This window comes from Coccinella septempunctata, chromosome X (genome assembly GCF_907165205.1).
Source record: "Coccinella septempunctata chromosome X, icCocSept1.1, whole genome shotgun sequence".
NCBI classification, from domain to species: domain Eukaryota; kingdom Metazoa; phylum Arthropoda; class Insecta; order Coleoptera; family Coccinellidae; genus Coccinella; species Coccinella septempunctata.
Window position 1 is genome coordinate 20424392 of NC_058198.1, and position 24969 is coordinate 20449360.

General features: G+C 34.7%; 2 protein-coding genes across 2 annotated transcripts; both read left to right on the top strand.

The window, feature by feature from the left end:
- The first annotated feature begins 211 nt into the window (after positions 1 to 211).
- On the top strand, positions 212 to 2493 carry LOC123322340. The gene is made up of 3 exons (XM_044910283.1): positions 212 to 525; positions 1078 to 1775; positions 2297 to 2493. Exons 1-3 carry the CDS (start codon positions 212 to 214, stop codon positions 2491 to 2493), a joined length of 1209 nt encoding a protein of 402 aa, XP_044766218.1.
- Positions 2494 to 8997: 6504 nt separating this feature from the next.
- On the top strand, positions 8998 to 24030 carry LOC123322341. Its single transcript, XM_044910284.1, has 2 exons — positions 8998 to 9010; positions 20477 to 24030. The coding sequence occupies exons 1-2, from the start codon at positions 8998 to 9000 to the stop codon at positions 24028 to 24030; spliced, it is 3567 nt and encodes a 1188-aa protein (XP_044766219.1).
- The last annotated feature ends 939 nt before the right edge of the window (positions 24031 to 24969 follow it).

Below are 24969 nucleotides of genomic sequence, written 5' to 3' on the forward strand. Positions count from 1 at the left end.
AAAGCCAAAAGATTCAAGTACGACTGTGTGTTGTCCGAGTTGTAAAGGCTTCTATAGCAAATTAAGTCTCAGAAGCCACCTACGCCGTTGTGATCCTCAAAAATTTTGTAATAAGAAAAGTAGAATCAATATTCAACCGGAGTGCAGAAAGTTGGTAAACAGACTTCATCATAAAGCGTCTGAAGATTTAAGAAATAAAATTTTTCCTTACATGAGAGAAGATGCTGTAGTAGAAGTTATCAGATACGATGAGGCAGTAATACAATATGGAAATCATTTGTGTAGAAAATACACGTCAGAACATCATGCAGCTCAAGTGAGAGCCCAATTAAGAGCATTCGGAAAACTGATATTGACTGCCAAAGAAATCGATTCGAGCGTGAGTAATATGTATGATCTTCTTGATGCTAGGAACGTTCCTCTCATCATTGAGGCGATTAATAAAATAGCAGGTTTAGATAGCAAAACTGGTCTATATAGAGCACCAGCTGCTACGTCGCTCGGAACAGAGTTGAAAAGAATTTGGCAAGTTACTCCAAATGGAATTCATAAAAACAAATGATAGAGAAAATTTGAAAAGGATGAAAAATTTGATGACAGTTTTTGAGGTAGAATTTAATGTCACCATTAATAAAAAAGGTGTGGAATCACAGAAAATTATAAAACGCCGTAAAAAGGCCATTCTCCCAAAGACCGAAGTCATTGGACAATTCAGGAATTTCTTAGAGTCAAAAATTGGGTTTTATATAGGCCAACTTGAAAGAGACTACTCCAAATCAGATTGGATAAAATTAGCTGAGTACACGTTAGTTCACCTTGCTGTATTCAATAGAAAGCGTCCTGGAGAAACTCAGAGAATACTGATTGATGATTATAAACATTATGAAGTGCTTGATGAAAATGAAATGGAAAATGAAGATCTTATTTCGAAAGAGCAAAGTAAAAATGGGCGAGAATAAAATTTACGGGCAAATTGGGCAATGACAATGCGTTGCTCGTTCATAGAGATTTGGGTTTTAAAGCTATAAATTTAATATTGAAATACCGTGAAGAAGCTGGTGTAGATAAATCCAATAGGTACATATTCGGTGAACCCTCTCAGTATCACGCACAAAAAACATTCCAAGCTTGTTCTTTGATCAGAAAACTTTCTGAAGAGTCAGGAATTCCGAACAGCGAATTGATGAGAACAAGATTGCTGAGACAACATTTAGCTACGGAAACGGCATCTCATAATATTGATTCTAAGCTAGAGAACCGATTATCAGATTTCATGTCTCACAACAGAAAAATTCATGACGTGCATTATGTTCTAACTAAGAAAAAAGATGACATCATGAAGGTGTCCACTCTGTTGGAAAATTTCTCATCAACAAAGAATTTACCGTCGACGTCTTGTAATTCAGAAAATATGGCAGAAAATAACAGACTTTCAAATTCAGAACGTACAACGTCGAATGTTGAAGAGGAATCTAACTATGAACTATCCAGTTGCAGTGACTCAGAAAACGAAGAAGAAAATCTCTCCCAAGCGGAAATAAACTTGATTTTAGGTAAAAAATCTAGACGTGTACCATGGAGTAAAAGAGAAATACAACTTCTTCAAGAGACCTTCAGTCCTGAAATAGATCACAATGAGGAAATCTCGAAATCTAAAGTACAGGAGTTTTACTACAAAAACAGAGTTGCGATGAATAGGCGTACGCCTCATTTAATTATTCAGAAAATCAAAGCAGAGCAGAAGAAAAATAAGATGATGCGTGAAAACTTGAAACGTGAGTATATTTTCTTCAATGTGTCAATAATAATATTATATTGAAATGGAGATTTTCTCCACAAAAATTTAAGTCATTGTATAATATGACCAATACTCATGCAGTTCAATTACCCCAAAGAAAACACGAATCTCAACTTATATTTATTTTCCGCCGATCTCGCAATATCAAGTCATCTCAACGTACACGAAATCGTCCATTAACAACCCCTATTAATGCATGATTTTTCTTCAATTAACGCACGATTCTCAACAACCGAACATGAACATAGAAGTATTCAAAGATATTAACATAAATATAAATGTACACATAACTCTGATAATTTCGAATTCGTCAATCATATTTAACATTTAATTCCTAAATCACTTGTCAAAAATCTTACTTTAATTCGAATGTTGCATTGCAGTTTCCAAAGATTCCTATTTCAATGATACAATTATTGATCACAGAATTTGAGGTTTGCAGAAAAGATGAGTAATAACTTTATACAGTAGATCATGATCAACTACACATTATTTCAGCAAAGAAAGAAAGATACAGCATAGAAGAACAGGAAGTGTTAGAAGAAACAGTTGCTCGTCACCTGCAAGAAGGATCATATCCTAGTCTAAGAGAATGTTCTTATGTAATAGAAACGAATGAAGTGTTGAGTTCAAGGTCTCCGTCAGCTGTGAAAACATTCGTTTACAATAGTATTAAAAAAAGGAGATCTATTTAAACTATCTAATTCGAGGAAATCTTCAGCTATCTATCCCTTTTTATTTTTCATAATCAAAAAAGCATTTTTTGTTCTATATGTCCTTTTTCATGTGCTCTTTAATAAAAACTTCTCCATGGTATTAGTGGTTTCATTAGTAGTTGAAAGATACATTTATTAAAAAACATTGATTGATATGAGGATATGAGGAAGTATCTAAAGCTGTGTACTTGGAAAATTCTAAGATGAAGTCAAGGAGTTTGTATCTTAGCAAATCGCAGATCACATCTGTTCTAATACGGGAGACCACATGATGGATTTGGACAACACAAAAATTTTAATGACAGAACCAGACCATTATAAACGAAAAATTAAAGAGTCTACGTGTATTCTATTAGATCAGGATAATAATTTGGCAAATTGTTCGGTAGGAATAGATCATATTTGGATCAATTTATTAAAGAAGGAACTGTCATCCGGTAATTTCAAAATTAAATGAATCAACGTTTCTGTGCAGTCTCTGTTTCTGTGTGTTGACAATTAATGTCAGACAAAAAGCGACAATTCCAGAAGATTTTCAAAAGTAGATTTTTTCGTCTGATGAAGGAGTCTGATATAGACTCCGAAACGTAACGAAGAATTATAATTTCAACGTTATTTATTTTGAGTTCATTGTCAGGCAACAATTTTTTCTAGTTAATTTGCTCCTGACAAATTAGTGCAAGAATTTACGCAGGAGCAAATCGTTGATTTCATTTTTAATTGATTTTGTTTCAGAGATTGGGAGTGAAAGCCCTAAAAGGTTTGTGAAAAGTATATTTATTTTTCTGGTAGAACGTTTTCGGCTACAAACGGCTACAAAATCATGATTTTGTAAGGTTAGGTCCACATGAATTACGAATTATTGTGCTGATGGCAAAACCGAAAATGTTACCATCCTTAACGTCAATTTGTGATGATTTAGATACTCTTTATTATTAGTTTGACATTGGTACTGAAGATGGTTACCCTATTGTAGCCGAAAACGTTCTACCAGAAAAATAAATATACTTGCTAAGATACAAACTCCTTGACTTCATCTATTGATTGATATTTTTAATGAGCATGCTTTCACGAACAAAGAGTTATGATTGAAACTGAACAATAAGATTTACTAGCAATTCGAACTGAAAATTGAAAAAAAAATAATTATTATGAGTTTATGTCCCAACAATAAAATATCAGATAATCAATTTTGATTCGATGATTTATTTCGAAAGAGAAACGAAAGAAATTTGGGTAAGTCACAAAACTATTCAAATTATTCTAAAAAGGCGTTAGGTACTTGATCTTGAAATTGAAATTGAGCGTTGAGATGGTTACCCGGGAATATTAGTCGAAAGTTTTGGAAATTGGCAATTTTATACAGGGTGTCCCAAAACTAGTGAATCAACCGTCACATCACTATAGAGTAGACCAAACACTATCGAATGATACCAATATTAGTTCAGCGAAAATCTACCGTTTCCAAAATAATCAGAAGTTTATGAAAATACCGCCGATTTTCGAACAAAATTTTTTTCAATCACAGGACCAGTTTGGGAAAAAAGATAGCGATTTTAAATCATATTAATCCTAGATTATTGTTTCATTATACCTATACTTCATTCAAATTTATTTTAGCAGTCGGTTGGCCATGAAATAATTTTCTCAAGTTTTTGTAACTAGAACGAAGTTAGGTTGGCGACCGAACATGAGCGGTATAACTCTGTTTCCCACAATTACGTAGCCTAAACATTGGCTTGAGCAGGAAATGGCTCTCTGCGTTGCTCAAGTTACGTCTCAGACCTTGTCGTCTCAGGTTACCTGTGCCACAAGATAGTCTAGTCGTAGCCGCAACCAAAGTTGCACTGACAGCGTTACCAGTGCAGCTTTTGAACACCTTCTAACGCAGCTCCTACAAAAAAAAAAAAAAAATGAATGGTTGGCACTCATGAAATGTCGTTAATGTCATAACGCCGTTGCCACAACTAATATCAATTTTTATTACGAAAATTCGAAAATGCCGAAAGTGATTGAAAAAAGAGACAGGGTTTCAGGAAGTGCTATTTAGAATTCAGGTCCGCTCATTCAAATAGTTATACCCTGATATTCTAAAATCCACAATACGTCAGACGGTAGCGAACATATTCAATGTAAGAGAATTTATATAATGTTTCATCTGAATCTAAACGACCTATATTTCAGCTGAATATTTCCACAATCAGAAAGATTGTGAATGAAGAGTATGACAAAGAATTTCCTTCTATTGGGAGACCCAAAAAAGTGGTGGCATTTCAGAATTTTATGTTTGAGTGAATTAATGAGAAAAGTTAACTACAGGATTTTCGATAAATGTCATCGGAGAATGAGTTCCCTAAAATGGATTTTTCTGTTTTTCATTTGACTTGTCCTATACAATGTAAATGTCTTAAGGTACTAATAAATACCTAATTATTATAATTACATCAATGTATTAAGATGAATAGCCACAAATACGCGCAAGTTGCCCTGTTACTGTTTATTCATGTGAAATTTTTGTTCAACGGTGAAGTTGCATCTTAACTTGAAACTTCCTTCAACTCCTTTTACTTATATTGATGCAAGAAGATTTTTATTGAAAAATTTAACATTCTTGTAATTATCTGTTAATTCTTTCGGGAGATACCTATTGCCAACAACTGCATCATATGCATTTCATCTTCGGGTTAATATTTTTGAAATCTACAAATGATGTAAGCCAAAGAAGATAACGAACATTAACTCTCCTCAAGCTAGTGCATATTATGATATTATACTGATCTCTTGTATTTTCCATGCAAATAACTGGATTTGGTATGCCTTCAATCAGTTTGTGTAAACTTCAATTATATTCGTCACATATTTTCCGAAGAGATTCGACATTGTGATAAAATACGTAATAACAGAAACTTTTACGTAGAACGGGCAACATAGCGTTGATTTAAAACCCAAAAATGTTTTGACAAGCTTCATAACCCCACATTTTCGTACTATACAGAGTGAAATGTGTCAAATTTCCATGGCCAACCGACTGCTAAAATAAAGTTGAATGAAGTATAATTAAAATTATTTCAAGGAGTTAATCGAAAACCTAAATAAATGTAAATTAAAACAATTGTTTTTTCTACATAATTTTTATTACTCCGAATGAACCCCCTCTATAGGGGTAATAATATGGGCGAAAAATGCTGTCCCTAATCACAAATTGGCCCTGTGACTAAAAAAATAGTCCGAAAATCGGCAATTTCAGGTTAGGTTTTTTTGGAAACGGTATATTTTCGCTCAACTAAGATTGGTGTCATTCGATAGTATTTGATCTACTCTATCGTGGTGTGACGTTTGATTCACTAGTTTTGGGACACCCTGTATATTGTGATATGCTTTTTCCGAATATCAACTTCCCATCCTTCTCGATTTGGCCGCCATTTTGACGAAATGGCAGCCAAAATCAATTTTTTTTAAATATCTCGTTTTTTTGACTCATTTGACGATGATAACAATTATATGAAAAATTAAACTAGAGTAGATTCACAACAATATACTCCTACATATTTTTTCGTATCATCAATAATTTCAGCGTATGAGCGCCGCAAAATGTAATCGAAATTACGCTCTTATCTATTACCATACCATAAGCCTACAACTCAAGTTCTATTTTCTGTAATTGAAGATTTCGGGCTCAGAAAATGATGATCAAGGTGTTATCCGATTCTTGAGGAAAATCAACCAGGACTGAAAAATAACAACAGTTATAAATAATTCGGTTGAATAAAGGGATGTGGACTCTGTAAAACTATCGGAGATATTGAAAAAACAAGAGCAGTTCTCTAATGAGTAGGATATTTGCTATGAAAAAGTCTGACGCCCGTTTTCACCAACTGTCAAACAAGCTCCTATCTCAATAATTAATATCCAATATAATACTTTCACGAAAACGCTATTTAACGTAGCGTCTCCTACTGGCGTTATTCGCAAGAGGGATAATTATTTCCTTTATTTTCATTCAATCGAATTTTCAATAATTGAGTTTTAATGTATATTATATTAATCCGGCCGTAGAAGAATCCAACAAATCATCTTTCATAACAAACACTTCATCCAATCTTGAGTTATAAATGGTGTAACCCACAGAATGGCGACTTTGTTTTATATATTGAGATTTTAATTGAGCAATGAAAACAGGACATTTTGGGAAGTTTAAACAGAAGTGTAACTTTAGAATCATGAAAATTGAGGAGTACCTATGACATCAGGTACTAACTCGCAACAGAAGTGATGATCAAAAAATTTTCATTATAATTATAGATCAGAAATTTGTTTGTGAATAAGGCCTATCAAGTGTAAGCGTGAAACTCACAACACTCGTATTCAATTCCATATACATCGCTGAATTACAATTCGAAATATTGGTAGCAATGTTTCGGAGGATGAGTTTTTTTCATAGAAAATGTTTTGAACATTGGAAAACTATTTTTTTTTATATCTGCCATAGTTTCGGCAAGAGCATATCAAAATATGTATATAAATCACCAATTCGGGAAAATTTATAAGTAAAACCAAATGTTATCCATAGTTTTCAGAATGTTGATAATAATACAAGAAACAAATAATAACAAGAAAAACGATTGAGTCAAGTATTCATTGAAAGATCAGGAAAATTCACAGAAATAACTTATTTTCCATATCTCTTGAGGGGAAGTAAAAAAATTTTTAAATCTAGTTTATGTCTAAGCGCACAGGTACGAGCAGAAAGTACAGGGTGGGCAAAATTCGTTGTCTACTGAAGGGATCTCGAGAATTATAGCAGCTAGAAGAAAACGGACGGCACATTCTCTTTTTTCCTGACAATTCTAATCTGAAAACAGCTCCAGCCTAATGTTCATAGATTTTGAGTTATGAACGAAAATTGAGAAATTGTCAATTTCAAGGAAGCTGACTAGCACGCTTGTTTGAACTCATATTCGAAATCCGTTGTCACATTCTTCTGGCACTTTTTTATATGAGGAATTCGAATATGATATTATTGAATTTTTCGATCCAGTCATTTTCGAGATACGACGAGAATTTTTGAATTTACAAAAGTAAACTATAGTTGAAAGTTCTTTCATCTTGCTGCAATTTTTTTGCTGATTTCAAAAATGTATCATATGTCGCATTTTCCATGAGTGTTACACGAGAAAAAAATTCAATGTTTTTCCTGCTTTTTGATTCACTGTTGAATTATAAGTAGGCTGGCTTACCCTAGCAACCGTTGAATATGCATTATCTTTTGTGAACCTGAGCCACTATGATTGGAATCACGGATTGCTGAATAAATATTTCGATTACTGATTTGTCATCGTTTGTTCTCGCGATGTTTGGCATGCATATCTAACGATGGTTCGCAATTCGAACACTACCGTTGACAGAAGTACCTATTTTTCATCATCTTACTTCTGTGAAAATTATAATTATAGTTAACTATCGTATTTGATTTATATTACTGACTCTCTAAGTCTCTTTCATGAATAGAAAAACGATAATTGAATAAATTTTCTTCTTCAATAATCAAACGAAAATCTTTAACTCTCTTCTAAAGGATATCGATCTCGATATCGATATATAAAAGAAATAATTATTCGGCAGTAAGTGATTCCTATCACAGAAGGTTGAGTTAACATAGAATTATGTGGAGTTCACGAACCATAATGCATTTTCAACGGTCGCTATGGTTACGTCAGCCTACTGAAAAATCAACAGTGAATCGAAAAGCAGGAAAAAGTATTAAATTTTTTTTCTTATGTTATATTCATGTGAATAGCGACATATCATACATTTTTGAAATCAACAAAAAAATTGCAGCAAGACGAAAGAACTTTTAACTATAGTTTACATTTGAAAAGTCAAAAATCCCCGTCGTATCTCCAAAATGACTGGATCAAAAAATTTAATAATATCATATTCGAATTCCTCATAAAAAAGTGCCTGTAGAATGTTACAACGGATTTCGAATACGAGTTCAAATAAGCGAGTTATTCAGCTTCATTGAAAATGACAATTTCTCAATTTTCGTTCATAACTCAAAATCTATTAACGTTAGGCTGGATCTGTTTTCAGTTTTGGATTAGTGGAGAAAAAAGAGCTCGAGAATGTGTCATCAGTTTTCTTCTAGCTGCTATAGTTCTCGAGATCCCTTCAGTAGATAACGAATTTTGCCCACCCTGTACATTAAAAGAGGTGAAAATTATTCAGAAGTTTTCACGTTTTTTGAGATTCAAAAAATGATCGATTACAGCCTGTACACACGACGATTATTTTTCACAAGAAATTTCGACAAAATACAAGTAAAATAACAACAACTTTTTGAGGAATTGAGAGATGAGCTTTCCCAAGCATTTTCGTGGACAAAACGAAATTTCCATGTTGACTAAGGTTTCTCAACAACAAACTTCAACAAATAAGTGAAAAAAGAACTATCGAAATAGAAAAGGCATCGAATTTAACAATATGCATATCACAGGTTTGTAGCATGCACTATAAAGAAATTTTTTTTAACGAGTTGACTCTGGCAAGAATTCATGCAACTTGTCCAGAATTTCACGCGAAGACATATAAAAATGATGTCCAGCAAAGAACGGATATTGGCCAGAAAATATTGGTCCAGCAATACACCCTTCGCCATAAATATATATTATATCGTTGCGTTTTTAGCTGGACCGAACCATTCATCCATGCGTCAATTAATGGACAGAGCGTGTTATTGCTGGACGTCCAGCAATGAACAATAGATTTTCCTATGTCCATGCGGGTATAGCTGCACGATAGACTTAATCCACACAAATTCGAAAACTCTAATGTGTTACCGTGTTGTTTACTGCTCATTTCCTTGGAATATTAAATTGGTTGATGCATTTAACTTTCATGCACACTCAAAAATAGAATTTAATCAAATAAAACAAACAGTACCTAAGTGTAATACTGATTTGGATGAGAAATCAATGGCATCGTATTAAAGACATGATTTAAAGAAAAGATGACCTTCATTCCCTTTCCAGAAAATCACATCCAATAAAGACAAAGTGTTTTTTTCCCAGAGATGAATTGCAATGGTCATTGAATATTTTGCAGTTTTGAAATGAAAGTTCTCTTCATGGCAATGTATGCATCATAATAAATAGTTATTTGTGCAACCAGTTAGGAAAAGCATTATTTTTCGTAATGAGCGTAAAGAACGCGAAATACGAAAAATAGTGTTTTCCAACGTGTTTCACACAACATTTTTTCTAATTTTGAATAGGATGTTGCTATTATTTAAAATTAAATGTACCAAAAACGTCTTCAAAAGCGTTTCTCGCAGATTCCCAAAATCGTCTAGTGACGGAAATTATTCAATTTTTCACTTATACTATGAAAGCAAGTATCGTTTCATCATCAGTTGCGAAATATTTTACTTTGCGTAACTGGTTGCGAAAAGTAAAACGTTTCAAAACGTCAGTGAGTTTTGAAAAGTGTCCTTTTATATCTCAAAATTAGAAAAAATAAATTTTTTTGGGCAATCTCTGATCGTGATCATCAAATTGCAAAAAAATTGTTTCGAATGGTATAGACCATTTATCCAACAATAGTCCACCGATTTACATATTACATTTTTCATTTTTCCATCCACAGAACCAACAAAAATCAATCATTAAAAGTTTTGGAAGTTTGTAACACAAAATGCGAATTTCAAAACTAAAAATGTTGTGTTGTTTGATCAAGAAAAGGCACTGAAATAACTTATTTTCCAATATCCCTTCAACAATGACGAATTGAAAAAACGTGACGACCGTCGTAGACCAACATGATCCTGAATTTATCGTTCCAAAATATTCTCGCTGAGGTAAAAAAAAACGTGCACCTACGATGGTCCACGTTTGATTTTTACGGTTGTTTTTGTGGACAATTGAAATAATTTTATGGTCGAAAGTGGACTAACCTTGGACAATTGATCAATTTCAACGTTTAAAATACATTTCTGCAATTTGGGCGTGCTGCTCCGAAAATGAAAGATATAAATTCCTTTCTTCATAATTCTTAAATGTTGCCTAGGCAAACACAAAAAAGATGGGCAAACGAACTTTTTTTTGCTTTATGGTTTCAAAATTCGTTTCTGGAGTTACCAACTTCTCAAGGCTTTCATTAACGGCCTTTTTCAAAAAACCTATCTATCCATCGTTTCACTTACTGATGATTGGTAACCATTGGTAACCATTCTAAAATATATCTACAGATAGATCATAGAAATGAAATCAGATGGTTTTTCTATCTTCAGTAAAAAATGGATAGATAGGTTTATTGAAAACCGCCGTTACTGGTACCAACTCAACACTATGATCGAATTCTGTGGTTCTCCGGGTATACAAAAGTGGACATTGGTAATACGATCTGATCCATTTTGCCTAGTTTTTCACAATCTGGGGGCCTGGGGGGATGAAAAAAGTGGACAAACATAGACCTATGATAGACAAACGACTTTGAATTTTTGGGCGGCAAAATGTCTTTCTCCGCAACTTTCGGAGAAGAAAGAAAAGAAAATTGGCCTATGAAGGACCAACTAACCTGAATTTTTGGTGTCAATATTTGCATTCGGGTGTATCTGCTTTACACTCCATGCTCCATGGTATTCATTAATTTTCATATTCTAAACAGTCAAATGTCAATGAAGTATTGCTTTTTTATGACTCTCCTGGTTTTCTGGATCAATTGATAAATTGCTGTTTCTGTACTTTTATCCTGCATGAAACAATGTTGGTTATCATTAAATATTCGGAATATTGTGGACCTTAACTTGATGAATGCAAATTTTGTCATGATAGGTAAGGCTTCAGGTTAGCATTGTATTTTCCTCAAGTGGTCTTCAAAACTAAAAGGAACTATTGGGGGGAAGTAAGGAAGGTTTAAAAAGATCTTCATATCTGAGCCCATATGTTAGAAATCAAGTTATTCATTTCACAATGTTATGGAAATTATGACAATTTATTAATGTCATCAGTTATTGTATAAATAAATAATCATAACACCATAGCTACGAGCAGAAAAAACATTTGAAGATGTTAAAAAATTATGCAGATGTAATCACGTTGCTTATAATCTATGAGGAATGCTCAAAAAAACCGTATACGCGACGAATTATAACAGGAAATTTCGACAAAATACAGAAAACATAGCACAGGTGCCCAGAAAAATAAAGAGATGTCCCAAGAATATTTTTTATACTCACGGAGAAAACGCATTTTTCATGTTGACTAAAGTCTTCTTAAACTTTTGGTTAATCAGAGCATTCTTCGAATAAATTTCAATAAACATATCTAAAAGAAGCATAAGTATACCCTTGGAGTATGAAAGACATTGAATTACACAATATGCATATTCGTTGATAAAAATGTAGGTCACAGATGTGGAGCATCCACAGTGAAATGAATTTTTATTCTGGGATCGCTAATTTCCCTCATTTTGCAAATAAGGAGGTGCATCTGGCAACAATGCATGTAACTTGTCCAGTAAGTCACGTTAAGACATATAAAAACGACGTCCAGCAAAGAACGGATAGTCATCAGAAAATATCGGTCCAGCAATACACCTTACGGCGTAAATATATATATATATATATATATATATATATATATATATATATTTAACCCTCAACTGCTATCGTCATTTCATATAACGATTCTTATATGGTGGGGTAAATTCTGACCCCAAAACTTTGAACTATGTCTACCCATGAAAATTGTCTATATTTGATAGTTTTTTGTTTATTGAGTGAAGTTCAAAGTCTGTTGAAGTGAAATAAACATTTATTCATCAAATAATTAGAACATTTCGAAAAGAAAACAACGATTACTCAAATAATAAAAAAAAAATTGCTGCAATGTAAGGCTTCATTTACAGCTATCCTCTACAACATTATTGATTTCTTTGGTGAAAACTATTGCTGGTGTTCAGCTTATGAGGAGAAAGATTAGTACTGAAAAGTAAAAAAATTGCATTATATTGCATTAAAAAAAAACTGCCGCCTAACTTTTGGGGATCAAAATTTCGGATGCTCTAAAATACGTATTGCACGTATTTCCATGCAATGCATGGAAATTATTTTTTCCATGAAAGTAATTTGTATTTCGACTATGTGTCTCAATATTGTCTTCGGCTTCTGTCTCAGAAATATTCGAATCAGTATCATGAATGCTATGTTGACTTTCTGCGTCGCTCATACGGTCATCCTCATGAAAAATTTCTTCATCACTATGAAAATCCGTATCCAATTCGCTCAAATAAGACATGACCTGCTCAGCATTCATGAGTTTTCCTTCTACCACTATACTATCTGAATTTGCCATCTTCAATTATGAAGAAGTAATTTTTCAATATATCAAGAAGCCCGAAATTTTTCGCGTGAGTACTGTGGTGGGGTACAAACTGACCCCAAGACAATCAGATCGCGTAAACTAGTGCAGTCGAGAATAAGATGCACTCACTATCGGCACAGGCACAGTGAGTACTGAGAATACCTAGAGGCGGAAGAATCTACAGCGATGCGTTCATACGATTATACACGATTAATGACGAGTGGGGTCAAATTTGACCCCAACGATAGCAGTTGAGGGATATATATATATATATATATATATATATATATATATATATATATATATATATATATATATATATATATATATATGGTTATAAAGTGTTAATACCACCTCCAAAATAGTAACTCGTTTAACGCTCTCACCTCATATATATCGATGTCACCTCCGAAATCGGAGGTGACAACGTTTCGCCTTGTTTTTTAGCTTGTAAGATTCAGGAGGCTTCAGGGACCAACATATCAAAAAATCGTTTTGAGGTCACAACGCACCCCCTTTATGTACTGAACAATCTTTTAGTTCGAGTGTATATCACTGGCGCTAGTGTGCTGAGCTGTATATCGGAGAATTACTCTGAAAGACTCTTTGCTCGTTTGCACCTCCGAAAATGGCAACGTTGTACTGTGCAAGCAGATGTAGACAGGCGGAATATCAGTATACGGAGGAATTAAGTAATGAGAGGCGCAGCGCGTTTTCTCCTCCATTATTGCAAGCCAGGCGGCATATCTCAACGATTTTTTATCGCATTCCTTTGAAGGGGAAAGAATCACGTGAAAGAGAACCAATCTTGGCTCTCTCGAATGAGATTATGACTGTTTATATTTCATCGTGCGTATATCTATGCATCCGTTGAACTTCTTTCATCTCAAGCTTACACTATAATTCTGAATATGGCGAACTATTTCATTACCTATCTGAAAACGAATCGATTTGAGTCTTGTCCATAATGATATTTCTTCTCTCTATGGAAATGATCCATATAGATAATACTACCTATTAGTATAACGAATAATCAGTATTGTATCATTGCATATAATAAAATAACCTGTTCAGAGAAAAACATTTTTTGGATAAGAAAATTCAGATGTTAATGGTGATGAATATTCAAGGACAATGAGCCAATCCGAAAATTTTCATTTCAGAATCAGGAGAAAAAAATGCTACAAATTTCACAATATCACAACGTCGGCTGAACCGAATGTTTGACATTGTGTTATTTCAAATGGAACGCTCTTTATATTTTTCTTGAATCAGATTTCTCAAAGATTTTGAGGAATCCTTTGCTCAGAAACATCTCTTTTATTATCGATTATGTTTAAATATTGGATTTTCCCAAAAATTTGAAGAGCTTGTAGCATCTCTCTGGTTTAAATATTTCAGTGATGTATCATAAAGAAAATTACCAATTATATCGAAACAAGTAAGATTTTATGAAGAATTCGCCAAAACAGATTTGCATTTTTCGATAGATCATACAGGGTGTAAGGGAAAAAATAAACAATATTGAAGTCTTTGGAAGGCCTCGAGTCAACATATTTTGAAATTGCAACCATATTTTTGTCAAGATATAATGAATCTTCAAAATGAAGTTAATAATATAGATACATACTCGGATACATATGATTGAGATACAGATGATTGATTAACTTCTACTATCTAAAATAAAAAGGTACATAGATAAAATATAGCTATATACAGGATATCTGTAAACAAATGCGAAGGAATAAGGGAGATGATTCCTTAATGAAAATAAGCGGGGGTATTTCCTGTAAATTTTCCAAATCGACAGACCTTCCAAGATACAGCCTTTGGAAGGCGATGACGAGTTTACAGTTTTTAATTTTTTTTACAGGTTCTAAAAAACACTGAGTCATAAAACTATACATATTATGAAGCACTGAGTAGATTGTTACCAGTTTCAACTTCGGCAAGCTCGTAGTTTAGGCGGTAAATTGCTATCGATTTTTTCAATGTGTCTCTCCCTTAAATTCAAAAATTTCTGTGAAAATGTTGAAATTTGAGTTATTATGCTATTGTCATAGAAGTATACGAAACTAGCAGGTCGGGGGATCCAAGATTTCGGGCCGATTCACCTTAAAAAAACATAATAAAATGAATTTCGTGAATACCTACCGAGGCTGAAAACCACTATTCTCCGCTATAAAAAATTAGTATTATTCCAATAATATACCGACTTAATGAATGCTACGTTGCTATTACTATAAGGCCCGGTTGTTCAGTTCAGGATGAGGCAGAGATTTAAGATGATCCTAGATAATCTGACAGAACTGAACTGAAATGTCAAAATCAATCTAGGATAAACTTTAATCCCGAACTGAACAACTGCTATACATGTAGAGTTTCGGATTTTGCGAGAATCTACTACTTTTTCTTCAAAACAACAACTGCGCCGAAGAAAATGTGATTGACTGTTAGCGACGCGGAATATCAACCATCTAAATTCTGTAGTCCATACAAATTTTTTTGAACTCTCATCACAACTGCTATACATGTAAAGTTTCGGATTTTGCGAGAATCTACTACTTTTTCTTCAAAACAACAACTGCGCTGAAGAAAATGTGATTGACTGTTAGCGACGCGAAATATCAACCATCTAAATTCTGTAGTCCATACAAATTTTTTTGAACTCTCATCATACTATATAGCAGTCGGATACTGAAATCCGTCATTTATCAAAATGAGTTGTCAGTTCAGAGACTGACCAACATTTTCGAAAGCTATTGATCTATTAATTAAATCGTTCTTTAATTGGTCCTAAATTGACAGTCGTATTGTGAAAAACGATCTGCAGCGGATTATCTAAACACGAAATAAATTCTGAAATGTTTCGGATCATAAGGTTAATTGAATAAGTATCTTGTTCGTATCATTTGTTGAACTTCATTATTCTAAATATTCTTCAATGAATGAAAATATTATATCAACACACATAATTTTTTCATTTATTCGTCATCAAATCATTAAATAAATCGATTCTCGAAAAGTTTCGAGTCTTGGGGCAAATATAATATTGAATTATTTACATCATTATTTGTCGAACTTCAAAGTTCTGAATGAATTAAAATCTAAACTTGACAATATAAGAGACAGCTTTCGCAAGAGTTTCAATGAAATCTGAAAATTTTCATCATTCTGGAGCATTCTGGACATCAATAATTCTCGAATGATCCATGGCATAAATTCAATTTTATCCAATATAACACGCAAAACGAAATGTTACTCGAACTCATCTTGAGCAATTCTCTCCTGAAAAGCTCGAATCAGGTAGAAAAGTTTGAACCCTTCGTATCAGCATTAACACGTGTTTTGCAGAAAACAGATGCCGATTTAATTTTCAACGGGCAATGTAACCAGGGTCGGGGGGATGAACCAGAGTCTCTGGATGGACGTTTCTCACAACAAGAAGAATTTGAATTTTCATATGAGGGTGAGGGCATTTGTTTCAAAATTTTCAGAGTACAAGGAGTATACAGGGTGTTTCACGAGTAAACAGACAAATGAAAACCGGGAATAGAGGGCATTGCGCTGAGTTCAAAATCACCCCATATACAGGGTGTCCCAAAAATAGTGAATCAAACGTCACACCACGATAGAGTAAACCAAATATTATCGAATGACACCAACATTAGTTCGACGAAAATGTACCGTTTCCAAAATAATCAGAATTATATTAAAATATCTAAAGTTTCCGATTTTCGAACTATTTTTCTTAATAACAGGGCCAGTTTGTGACGAAGGATATCGATTTTAAATTATATTGAACTAAGATTATTGTTTTATCTCCCCTAATTGAAATTATTTTAAGTAGTTAATCGATAACCATAACCTAAGTCTCGACCTAAGTTGATGTTAATTGAAACAATTGTTTTTTCTACATGATTTTTAATACTCAGATTAAAGAGGGGTGGTAATATGGGAGAAAAACGCTATCCTTAATCACAAATTTGCCTTGTAATTGAAAAAATAGTTCGAAAATCGGCAACTTTAGGTTAGGTTTTCTCAGAAACCGTACATTTTCGCTCAACTAATGTTTGTGTCATTCGATAGTATTTGATCTACTCTATCGTGATGTGACGTTTGTTTCGATAGTTTTGGGGCACCCTATATCTAGGTTTCTTCAGTGTTTTTTGAAATTTCTCGAATTTCCGTTCGGCTATAACTCCTGAAATTCTCTATCAAGTCGACTGAAAATTTATATTTAGCCTTGAGTTGTTAATTTCATTGAAACAGAGCATTTAAATTCGACAAAAATCAGGACCGGGCTCAGTGAGGCTTCACTTAACTTCAAACTCATAAAAACACCGTGTATGTAGTTTTTTAATAATAATTTAAACTTTTTTGTTATCTGCATTATTATTGTCTCAAAATGAATTGATTTTTGGGTTGCCCTACCTGTTGATCATGTTCTAGAAAAAATTGTTTTGGTCAGACGCCTCTAAGGAATAGAGCACTTCATGAAAAATAGAAATTTTTAATTGATTTTTTTCAAAGAAATGAAATGAATGTGTTCAACAATTATACCATATTCGGTCTTCAAAATAGTCATTCACAATGATGAAATGTTTCAAAATTGATAATGCACAAATATGGATGGAAGAACTACGCTATCTTGAAACTAAATATTGAAACTTGATCTTCAGAATTAATCTATTTTTCTATGGACAACTAGTTGAATGAATGAAAACAAAGAAAGAAATCGCGGGGTGTCAGATCTGGAGATCTAGCAGTCCAATGTTGGGGTCCTACCCTTCAAATGAAATGACCTGAAATACTGATAAATACTTTTGCTGGTGCATGAATATCATCAATGTTTCAATAGCAAATTGTAATAAGACCAGACCAATCCATAGATTTCCATAAATCCAATAATGAATATAACGGAATAAGTGAAGAATTCGAAAGTGCATTTATCATACTTATTCGAAGTGCCAATCATTACCTTCACTAAAAGACCAAATGAGGTGAAAATCAATTCGGAAAATTACTTCAGGTCCACGTTGTCCATAAAAAGCGATTCATTTGGAAGATATCAAGTTATAATTATTATTTTCATGATAGCGTAGTTTTTTATTGCTATTTTTGTTCATTATCAATAATAAAGCTTATTATCACTGTGAATGATTTATCTGAATAACCAGATATGCTAAAATATCAAAAACGAAAAAATTCAGTTGAACATTTCCAATTCCATTTTAAGATTTCCACATCTGATTGGCGATCAGATTCATACCATTAATTATTGTGAAGTAAAAGTCAATATGCAGAACTGTTTTTTCTAGAGGCATTTCACCACCAAATAATTATTCATTAAAAATTATCCACTGATGAAGCATACCAAAATTTCATTGATTTTGAGAAAATCTATGCAGATACCTGAAAAATTCAAAATTATGACGAAAAAAATTACAAACAGAGTGTTTTGCATGAGTTTAACTTTGAATATAGCCTCAATGAGTCCGGTCCTGCGTTCGTCAACTTTTAATGTTCTGTTTGATTGAAACTTACAAGCTTAAGCGGATAATGAGTTTTTAGCCGAATACAACTGAATTATTTGGAGTTATAGCTGAACGAAAATTCGGGAAATTTGAATAAACTCCTCTGTATATCGGAAACGGAATGCACAAAACACACATATGAGGTGTTGTTGAACTCAGCTCAATGCCCTCTATTCACGGTTTTCGTTTGTCCGTTTACTTGTGAAACACCCTGTGTACTGAAAAATCGCAAAAGACACCTCGAGCAATTAAGAAATGCCATTAAATCGAGGAGTTTCTTTTGATCCGCTCTGATGGAAAATGTCAATATCCGGATATTATTATTATTTATATAATAATATCTCGAAAACCAAGGCACTTTTACCAAACGTAAAATATATTTATCTGAACCGCCATAGAGTCCTCTACCACCCGCAGGATCCATATTATCCATTCATTACGCCACACCCTGTATAATTATTATCATTATATCAATGTATTGAAAATAAACAGACATTAATACCAGCCAGTTGTTTTGTGAGGTGAAGCCCCTCTTGCTTCAAACTTCTTTTAATTATTTTGACTACTATTCACGCAAGATGATTTTTGTTGAAGAATTCAACATTCTTGTAATTATCCGTTCATTTCTTCAAGAGATACCCATTCCCTACCACCTTTGATTATTCAACTCAATGCTAACACTGCATCAAATGCATTTCATCTTCGGGTTGATTTTTTTGAATTCTACAACTGATGTAACGTCTTCAACCTCCAGCCAAAGAAGATAAACAACAGTAACTCTCCTCAAGCTACTGATCACTTGTATTTTCCATATAAATAAATAGATTTGGTATGTCTTCAATCAGTTTGTATAAACGTCAATTATGTTCGTTACATATTTTCGACTCAATATTTTTCGAAGTGATTTGACATTGTGATGAAATACGTAATTACTGAGAGACTCACGTAGAACGGACTACGTAGCACTGATTTAAAACTCAAGAATGTTTCGACAAGCGTCTTAACCCAACATTTTCGTACCATACAGAGTGAAAGGTATCCAATTTCCATGGCCAATCCAGTGCTAAAATGAAAGTGAATGAAGTATAGAAGCTGAAAGTAAAACGTATATCTTTATTGATTCATTCAGGAAAAACATTTATATGGAGTTCATAATGTCGTGAATATAATGCCCAAAAATTAGACTACTATTTCATACTAGAACAAATTCGGTGAAATTGTCTTTTGAATTAATCCTATATGGCACGAAAAATTTCATTTTCATGAATCATTCATTTTGGGACCTATATGGTATTGAACTCCTCTATCGGACGAAGTATCGTAGACATAAGTATATTTATTCAAAACTGTCCAAATTCATTCACACCGAAATCACGAACCTTATCAATCAATTATCAGCGTATGAAGTTTATTAATATTATATAGTATCGTTCTCGAACTATTTACAGGTTTCAATATATGTGAATGAATCGGAAGAGCAGCTGTATTCTATATATGAGTAGAATTCGAGCTGTCTTACTTTCTGTCCTCCTAAAATCTGACAACGTTGCGGGAGGTGAGAGCGCACTACTAATAAGAAATATATGCGGAGGTAGTAAGGTCTGATTCGTTTGAAGAAAAATTTTTCGATAAAAATCTTTTCCCCTCTTTAGGTACCCCTGCTATTCACCTTCCCCTCTACATATATAAACAAAAATTATTCCAATTATATAACTCCTTCACCCGGAGGTCAGGTCGCCCAATGAACTTAACGGAGGTAACAACGCACTACGGGTTTTTATATATATATATATATATATATATATATATATATATATATATATATATATATATATATATATATATATATATATATATATATATATATATATATATATATATATATATATATATATATATATATATATATATATATATATATATATATATATATATATATATATATATATATATATATATATATATGCAGGGGGGTCCCCAGAGACCTTCGGGGAGTGACGTCCCCGCATACCCGAGTTAACCAGTGTGCTGGGCTAGCATCTCTCACACTGTGTACACAAACAGCTTTCGATGTAGTAAATGAAGCCTCGGATACCGCCCCCGGAGTGGGGACTGCTCCTGGGGGAAGACCGGCACAGGACCTAGCGGAGGAAGGTGAAGCAAGTGGCGCCTCCCCGCGAACCGGAACCACAAGGCCAAGCAACCCAAGAGGAAACACGCAGGGTCTTAGCTTGGATCCGACCGAGGACGAGGAATCTGAACCGGCGGATCCCGCTCATTCCCAGAGGAGGGGAAGGCAGCGTTGGACCAGAGACATGAATCTGAGTCTTATCAACGCCTATTTCCAAGTTACAGAAGGAGAGACCAAGACCCGAAAATACGTCGCAAAACTGGCAGAAAAATGGTTCGAGTTACATCCAGATAAACCATTCAGTGGAAAACATCTGGTGGCACAAGTGAGAAACATTAAGATCAGAAAACTACTGGCTCCTGACGAGCTTAATGCTATCAAAGCCGAAACATTAATCCAGTCTCCAGCAAACAGACTGAGAAACATAAGGAAAAGCATACAGGCAACAACTAACACACCGCGTCGAGAACTGAACATGGAGGAACAGGAAACACAAACAGAGCCACAACAGAATGAATCCTCCCTTCAGATACTGGAGGTATATGAAGAAATAAACATAAAATGGAGGGGATTACCGCTGGAGAAAAGACCGAAAATCCAGAAAATTCAACTAAATACTGCAGCCAAGAACTCCATCAGAGCGATCGACTCGGCCTTGAGAGAAATCATCCAAAACGCAATGGACTTTGAAGACCTGTGTCATAAGGTTTATTGTGCAGCTATCACCGCGAACCTTATTGTACAAACAGAAAAAAAGGGAGGAGAGCAGAACCAACAACCCCGGAAACCACCATGGGAGGAGCGCCTGGAAAAACGAATAGCATCACTCAGAAAGGAGATAAGCATTATTCATCTTTACATGAATAATGAAAAAGTGAGCAATAGGGTACATAGGAAACTGGGGGAGTACATAAGAAAAATTAAGTTGAAGGAACGGGATGCACACTATAAAACTAAATTACGGACGCACCTCGAAAAACTCAAGCAAAAAATTGCTGCTTTAGGAAATCGCCTGAGGAGGTATCATAAGAGGACCCAGAGATATCAACAAAACAACCAGTTCACCAACAATCAAAAAATGTTCTTCAGGAAAATAGATCAAAAAAACAATGGAAAAAATGAAAAACCCCCAAACCCGAAAAAAATGAAAGAGCACTGGTCTTCCTTATGGTCAGCAGAAAAGGAACACAACCGGACGGCCCCATGGATTGAAATCGAAAGGAAGGCACAACAACATTTACAAGAGATGCCCAAAGTGACGGTGAGCGAGAACGATGTCAAAGAAACAACCAGAAGGATGAAGAACTGGGTGTCCCCTGGCATAGATGGAATCCACAATTACTGGTTCAAAGCTTTAACATCTGCTCACAAGGCTATGGCGCGACTTATAGAGGAAGCATTAGAAAACCCTGAGATCATCCCATCTTACTTTACAAAGGGGAAAACTTTCATGGTGCCAAAGAAGGGAGACTTAGCACAACCTGAAAATTATAGGCCTATCACATGCCTACCTTCTGCCTATAAGATATTAACATCCACGCTGGCCCACAAAATTAGCACACACCTCAAAAGCAACAACATAATGGCCTGGGAGCAGAATGGTTGCAAAAGCAAGAGTCGGGGCAGCAAAGAACTCCTGGTTATAGACAGAGCAATCACGAAACAGGCAAAGAAGAAAAACAAAAACATAGCCGTCGCCTGGATAGACTACCAAAAGGCATATGACTCTGTCCCACACTCGTGGCTGATCGAAATATTGGAAATCTACAAGATAGAAAGGAGGGTGATAAACACGCTAAAATTCTTGATGAACACATGGAGGACAACTTTATCAGTGAGCGAAGGTAAAGAGACCTACGAAACATCTGAAATATTAATCAGAAGAGGCATCTTTCAGGGGGATGGACTGAGCCCGCCCTGGTTCTGCTTGGCGCTCAATATTCTAAGTAGTATGCTCAATAGATCAGCATACGGATACGCCATCGATGCCCGAACAAAACTGACGCACCTTTTCTATATGGACGACTTGAAGCTCTACGCAAGGGGACGAACACAGCTGGAGGGGGAGTTGGAACTGGTTAGGAGCTTTAGTGAGGACATAGGTATGACACTAGGGCTAGAAAAATGCGCGACTATAACAGTTAAAAGAGGGAAGATGGTGGAAGAGGAGAACATGAGGCTAAGGGATGGTAGAGAAATAAATAATCTAAGCACTGAGGAAACATATAAATATTTGGGTATACAACAATCATTTGAAATCAGACAAACAGAGAATAAAGAACAAGCAAAAACAGAATTACTTAGGAGGGTAAAATTAATCTTGAAAACACAGCTGTCCTCTAAAAACAAAATAATGGCCATAAACATCTGGGCTATTCCGTCGTTCACGTACACAGTAGGAACACTCGCTTGGTCTAAAACGGACCTGCAACTAATAGATAGGAAAATAAGAACCACATTGACCCAGTTCGGCCTACTGCACCCTAACTCTGCTGTTGAAAGAATATACTTACCCAGAAAAGAGGGAGGTCGAGGCTTGTGTTCCATCGAAGATACCTGTAAACAAGAAAAAATTAATATCAAAAATTATTTCAATAACACAAACTTACCAATACATCAATGGGTAGCAGCACAGGAAAGTATGACACAGGAAACGAACGATGATGAACAGGATAGAGAAAACCATGCAGAACAACTCAGACAAAGCTGGCAAAGTAAACAACTGCACGGCAGGTTCTACGCAAACCTGCACCAGGAAGACGTAGACATAGCAGCCTCCAATACCTACCTGACTCAAGGTTACCTCTTTCCACAAACAGAAGGAACGATCTTCGCTATTCAGGACCAAGTTATACCAACCCGAAATTACAGTAAACACATCATGAAACAACAAGTAGAAAACACCAAATGTCGACTGTGCAATAACGCTGAGGAAACCACACAACATCTACTAGCAGGATGCTCAGCAGTAGCCAGCACAAGATACCTTACACGACATGATAACATGGGAAAGGTGGTACATCAACTCATGTGCCTGAAAAAGAACCTCATACAACACTTCACGCCGCACCATCTCTATGTTCCGGAAGCAGTTGTGGAAAACGACGAAGCGAAGATATACTGGGACCTCACGATACTGACTGATCTGGGAGCGGAGCACAATAGGCCGGATATGGTGGTGATGAATAAAAAAACTAAAACGGCAACAATTATCGACTTTGCGGTACCACTAGACCAGAATATGGGAAAGACCTATGCGGAAAAGATAAGGAAATATGAAATGTTGGCAAGGCAGATAAGAGATATGTGGAGGCTAAAAAAAGTTGAAATAATACCATTGATTATAAGTGCCAATGGACTTGTGCTTAAAAGAACCGTTCAACATCTGAAAGAATTAGAACTGCACCCTAATACTATCTCATGGATGCAGAAGGCGGTATTGTTGGGGACAGTCAATATCATCCGACAGGTCATCTTTCCTCACTAACGAACGCTCTGAGTCACCACATTACGTGTGAAATTTTAAAAAAAAAAAAAAAAAAAAAAAAAAATAAAAAAAATATATATATATATATATATATATATATATATATATATATATTTGTCCAATAGACGTTTCCAGTCCCGATACGTTTCTAAGGCGACCTGAGACCCACATGATCCGAATGTTTTCTTCGAGTATATATGATGAAATAACGTTAATGAGAATTATAACTCCTTAGGCACACTTAGAGGGGAAAAGAATTCCTTCATTTAAAAAAGTAGCATAATCGATAATATTTTCCAAACCCGAGACATTGCACCAACTTTACAATCCCACATATACTCCAGCGGTAAATATGGCCAACGTTCACGATCCCGGCGCTGTTGCCAGTCTGACGGGATTGGAGCCGACAATTTCGATGCATAAAATGACGCGAAAAAGTAGGTGTTACGGTAGAAATTCATATATGTGTGAGTTTGTTGAGAAAGAAGTATTGTCTCAATATTCTCATGAAGCAAATTCCTTTTTAACAGATTCTTCCCAAATTTTGATCCATTAATAACATAACCTTGAGAGGCTGTATACATAAAATAATTGTAATAAAATATGAAAAATTAATTTTTAGCTTCCTTCTGAAATCTATGAGGGGGTTCCTGAAATTCGTGCAAGTACTCCAACTATCATAAAAATGAGACAAAATCAACAAAATTTATTGAAACACTGTTTACAAAAATTGAGATCTAGAGAGCGAAATATGAATTATTTTAATATTCCAGAGCCAGACTCATCACACTTAATTCAACGTGTTCAGTTTCATCATATCATCCTGTATGTCGAATTGAAAATAATTGTTTCACTTTCCAAGAAGTCCGTGCCAAGCCCAGAATTCCTCCTCTAATGTATTTTCCAAATTGAAATAAAAAACAGAAAAATCTAATTCAT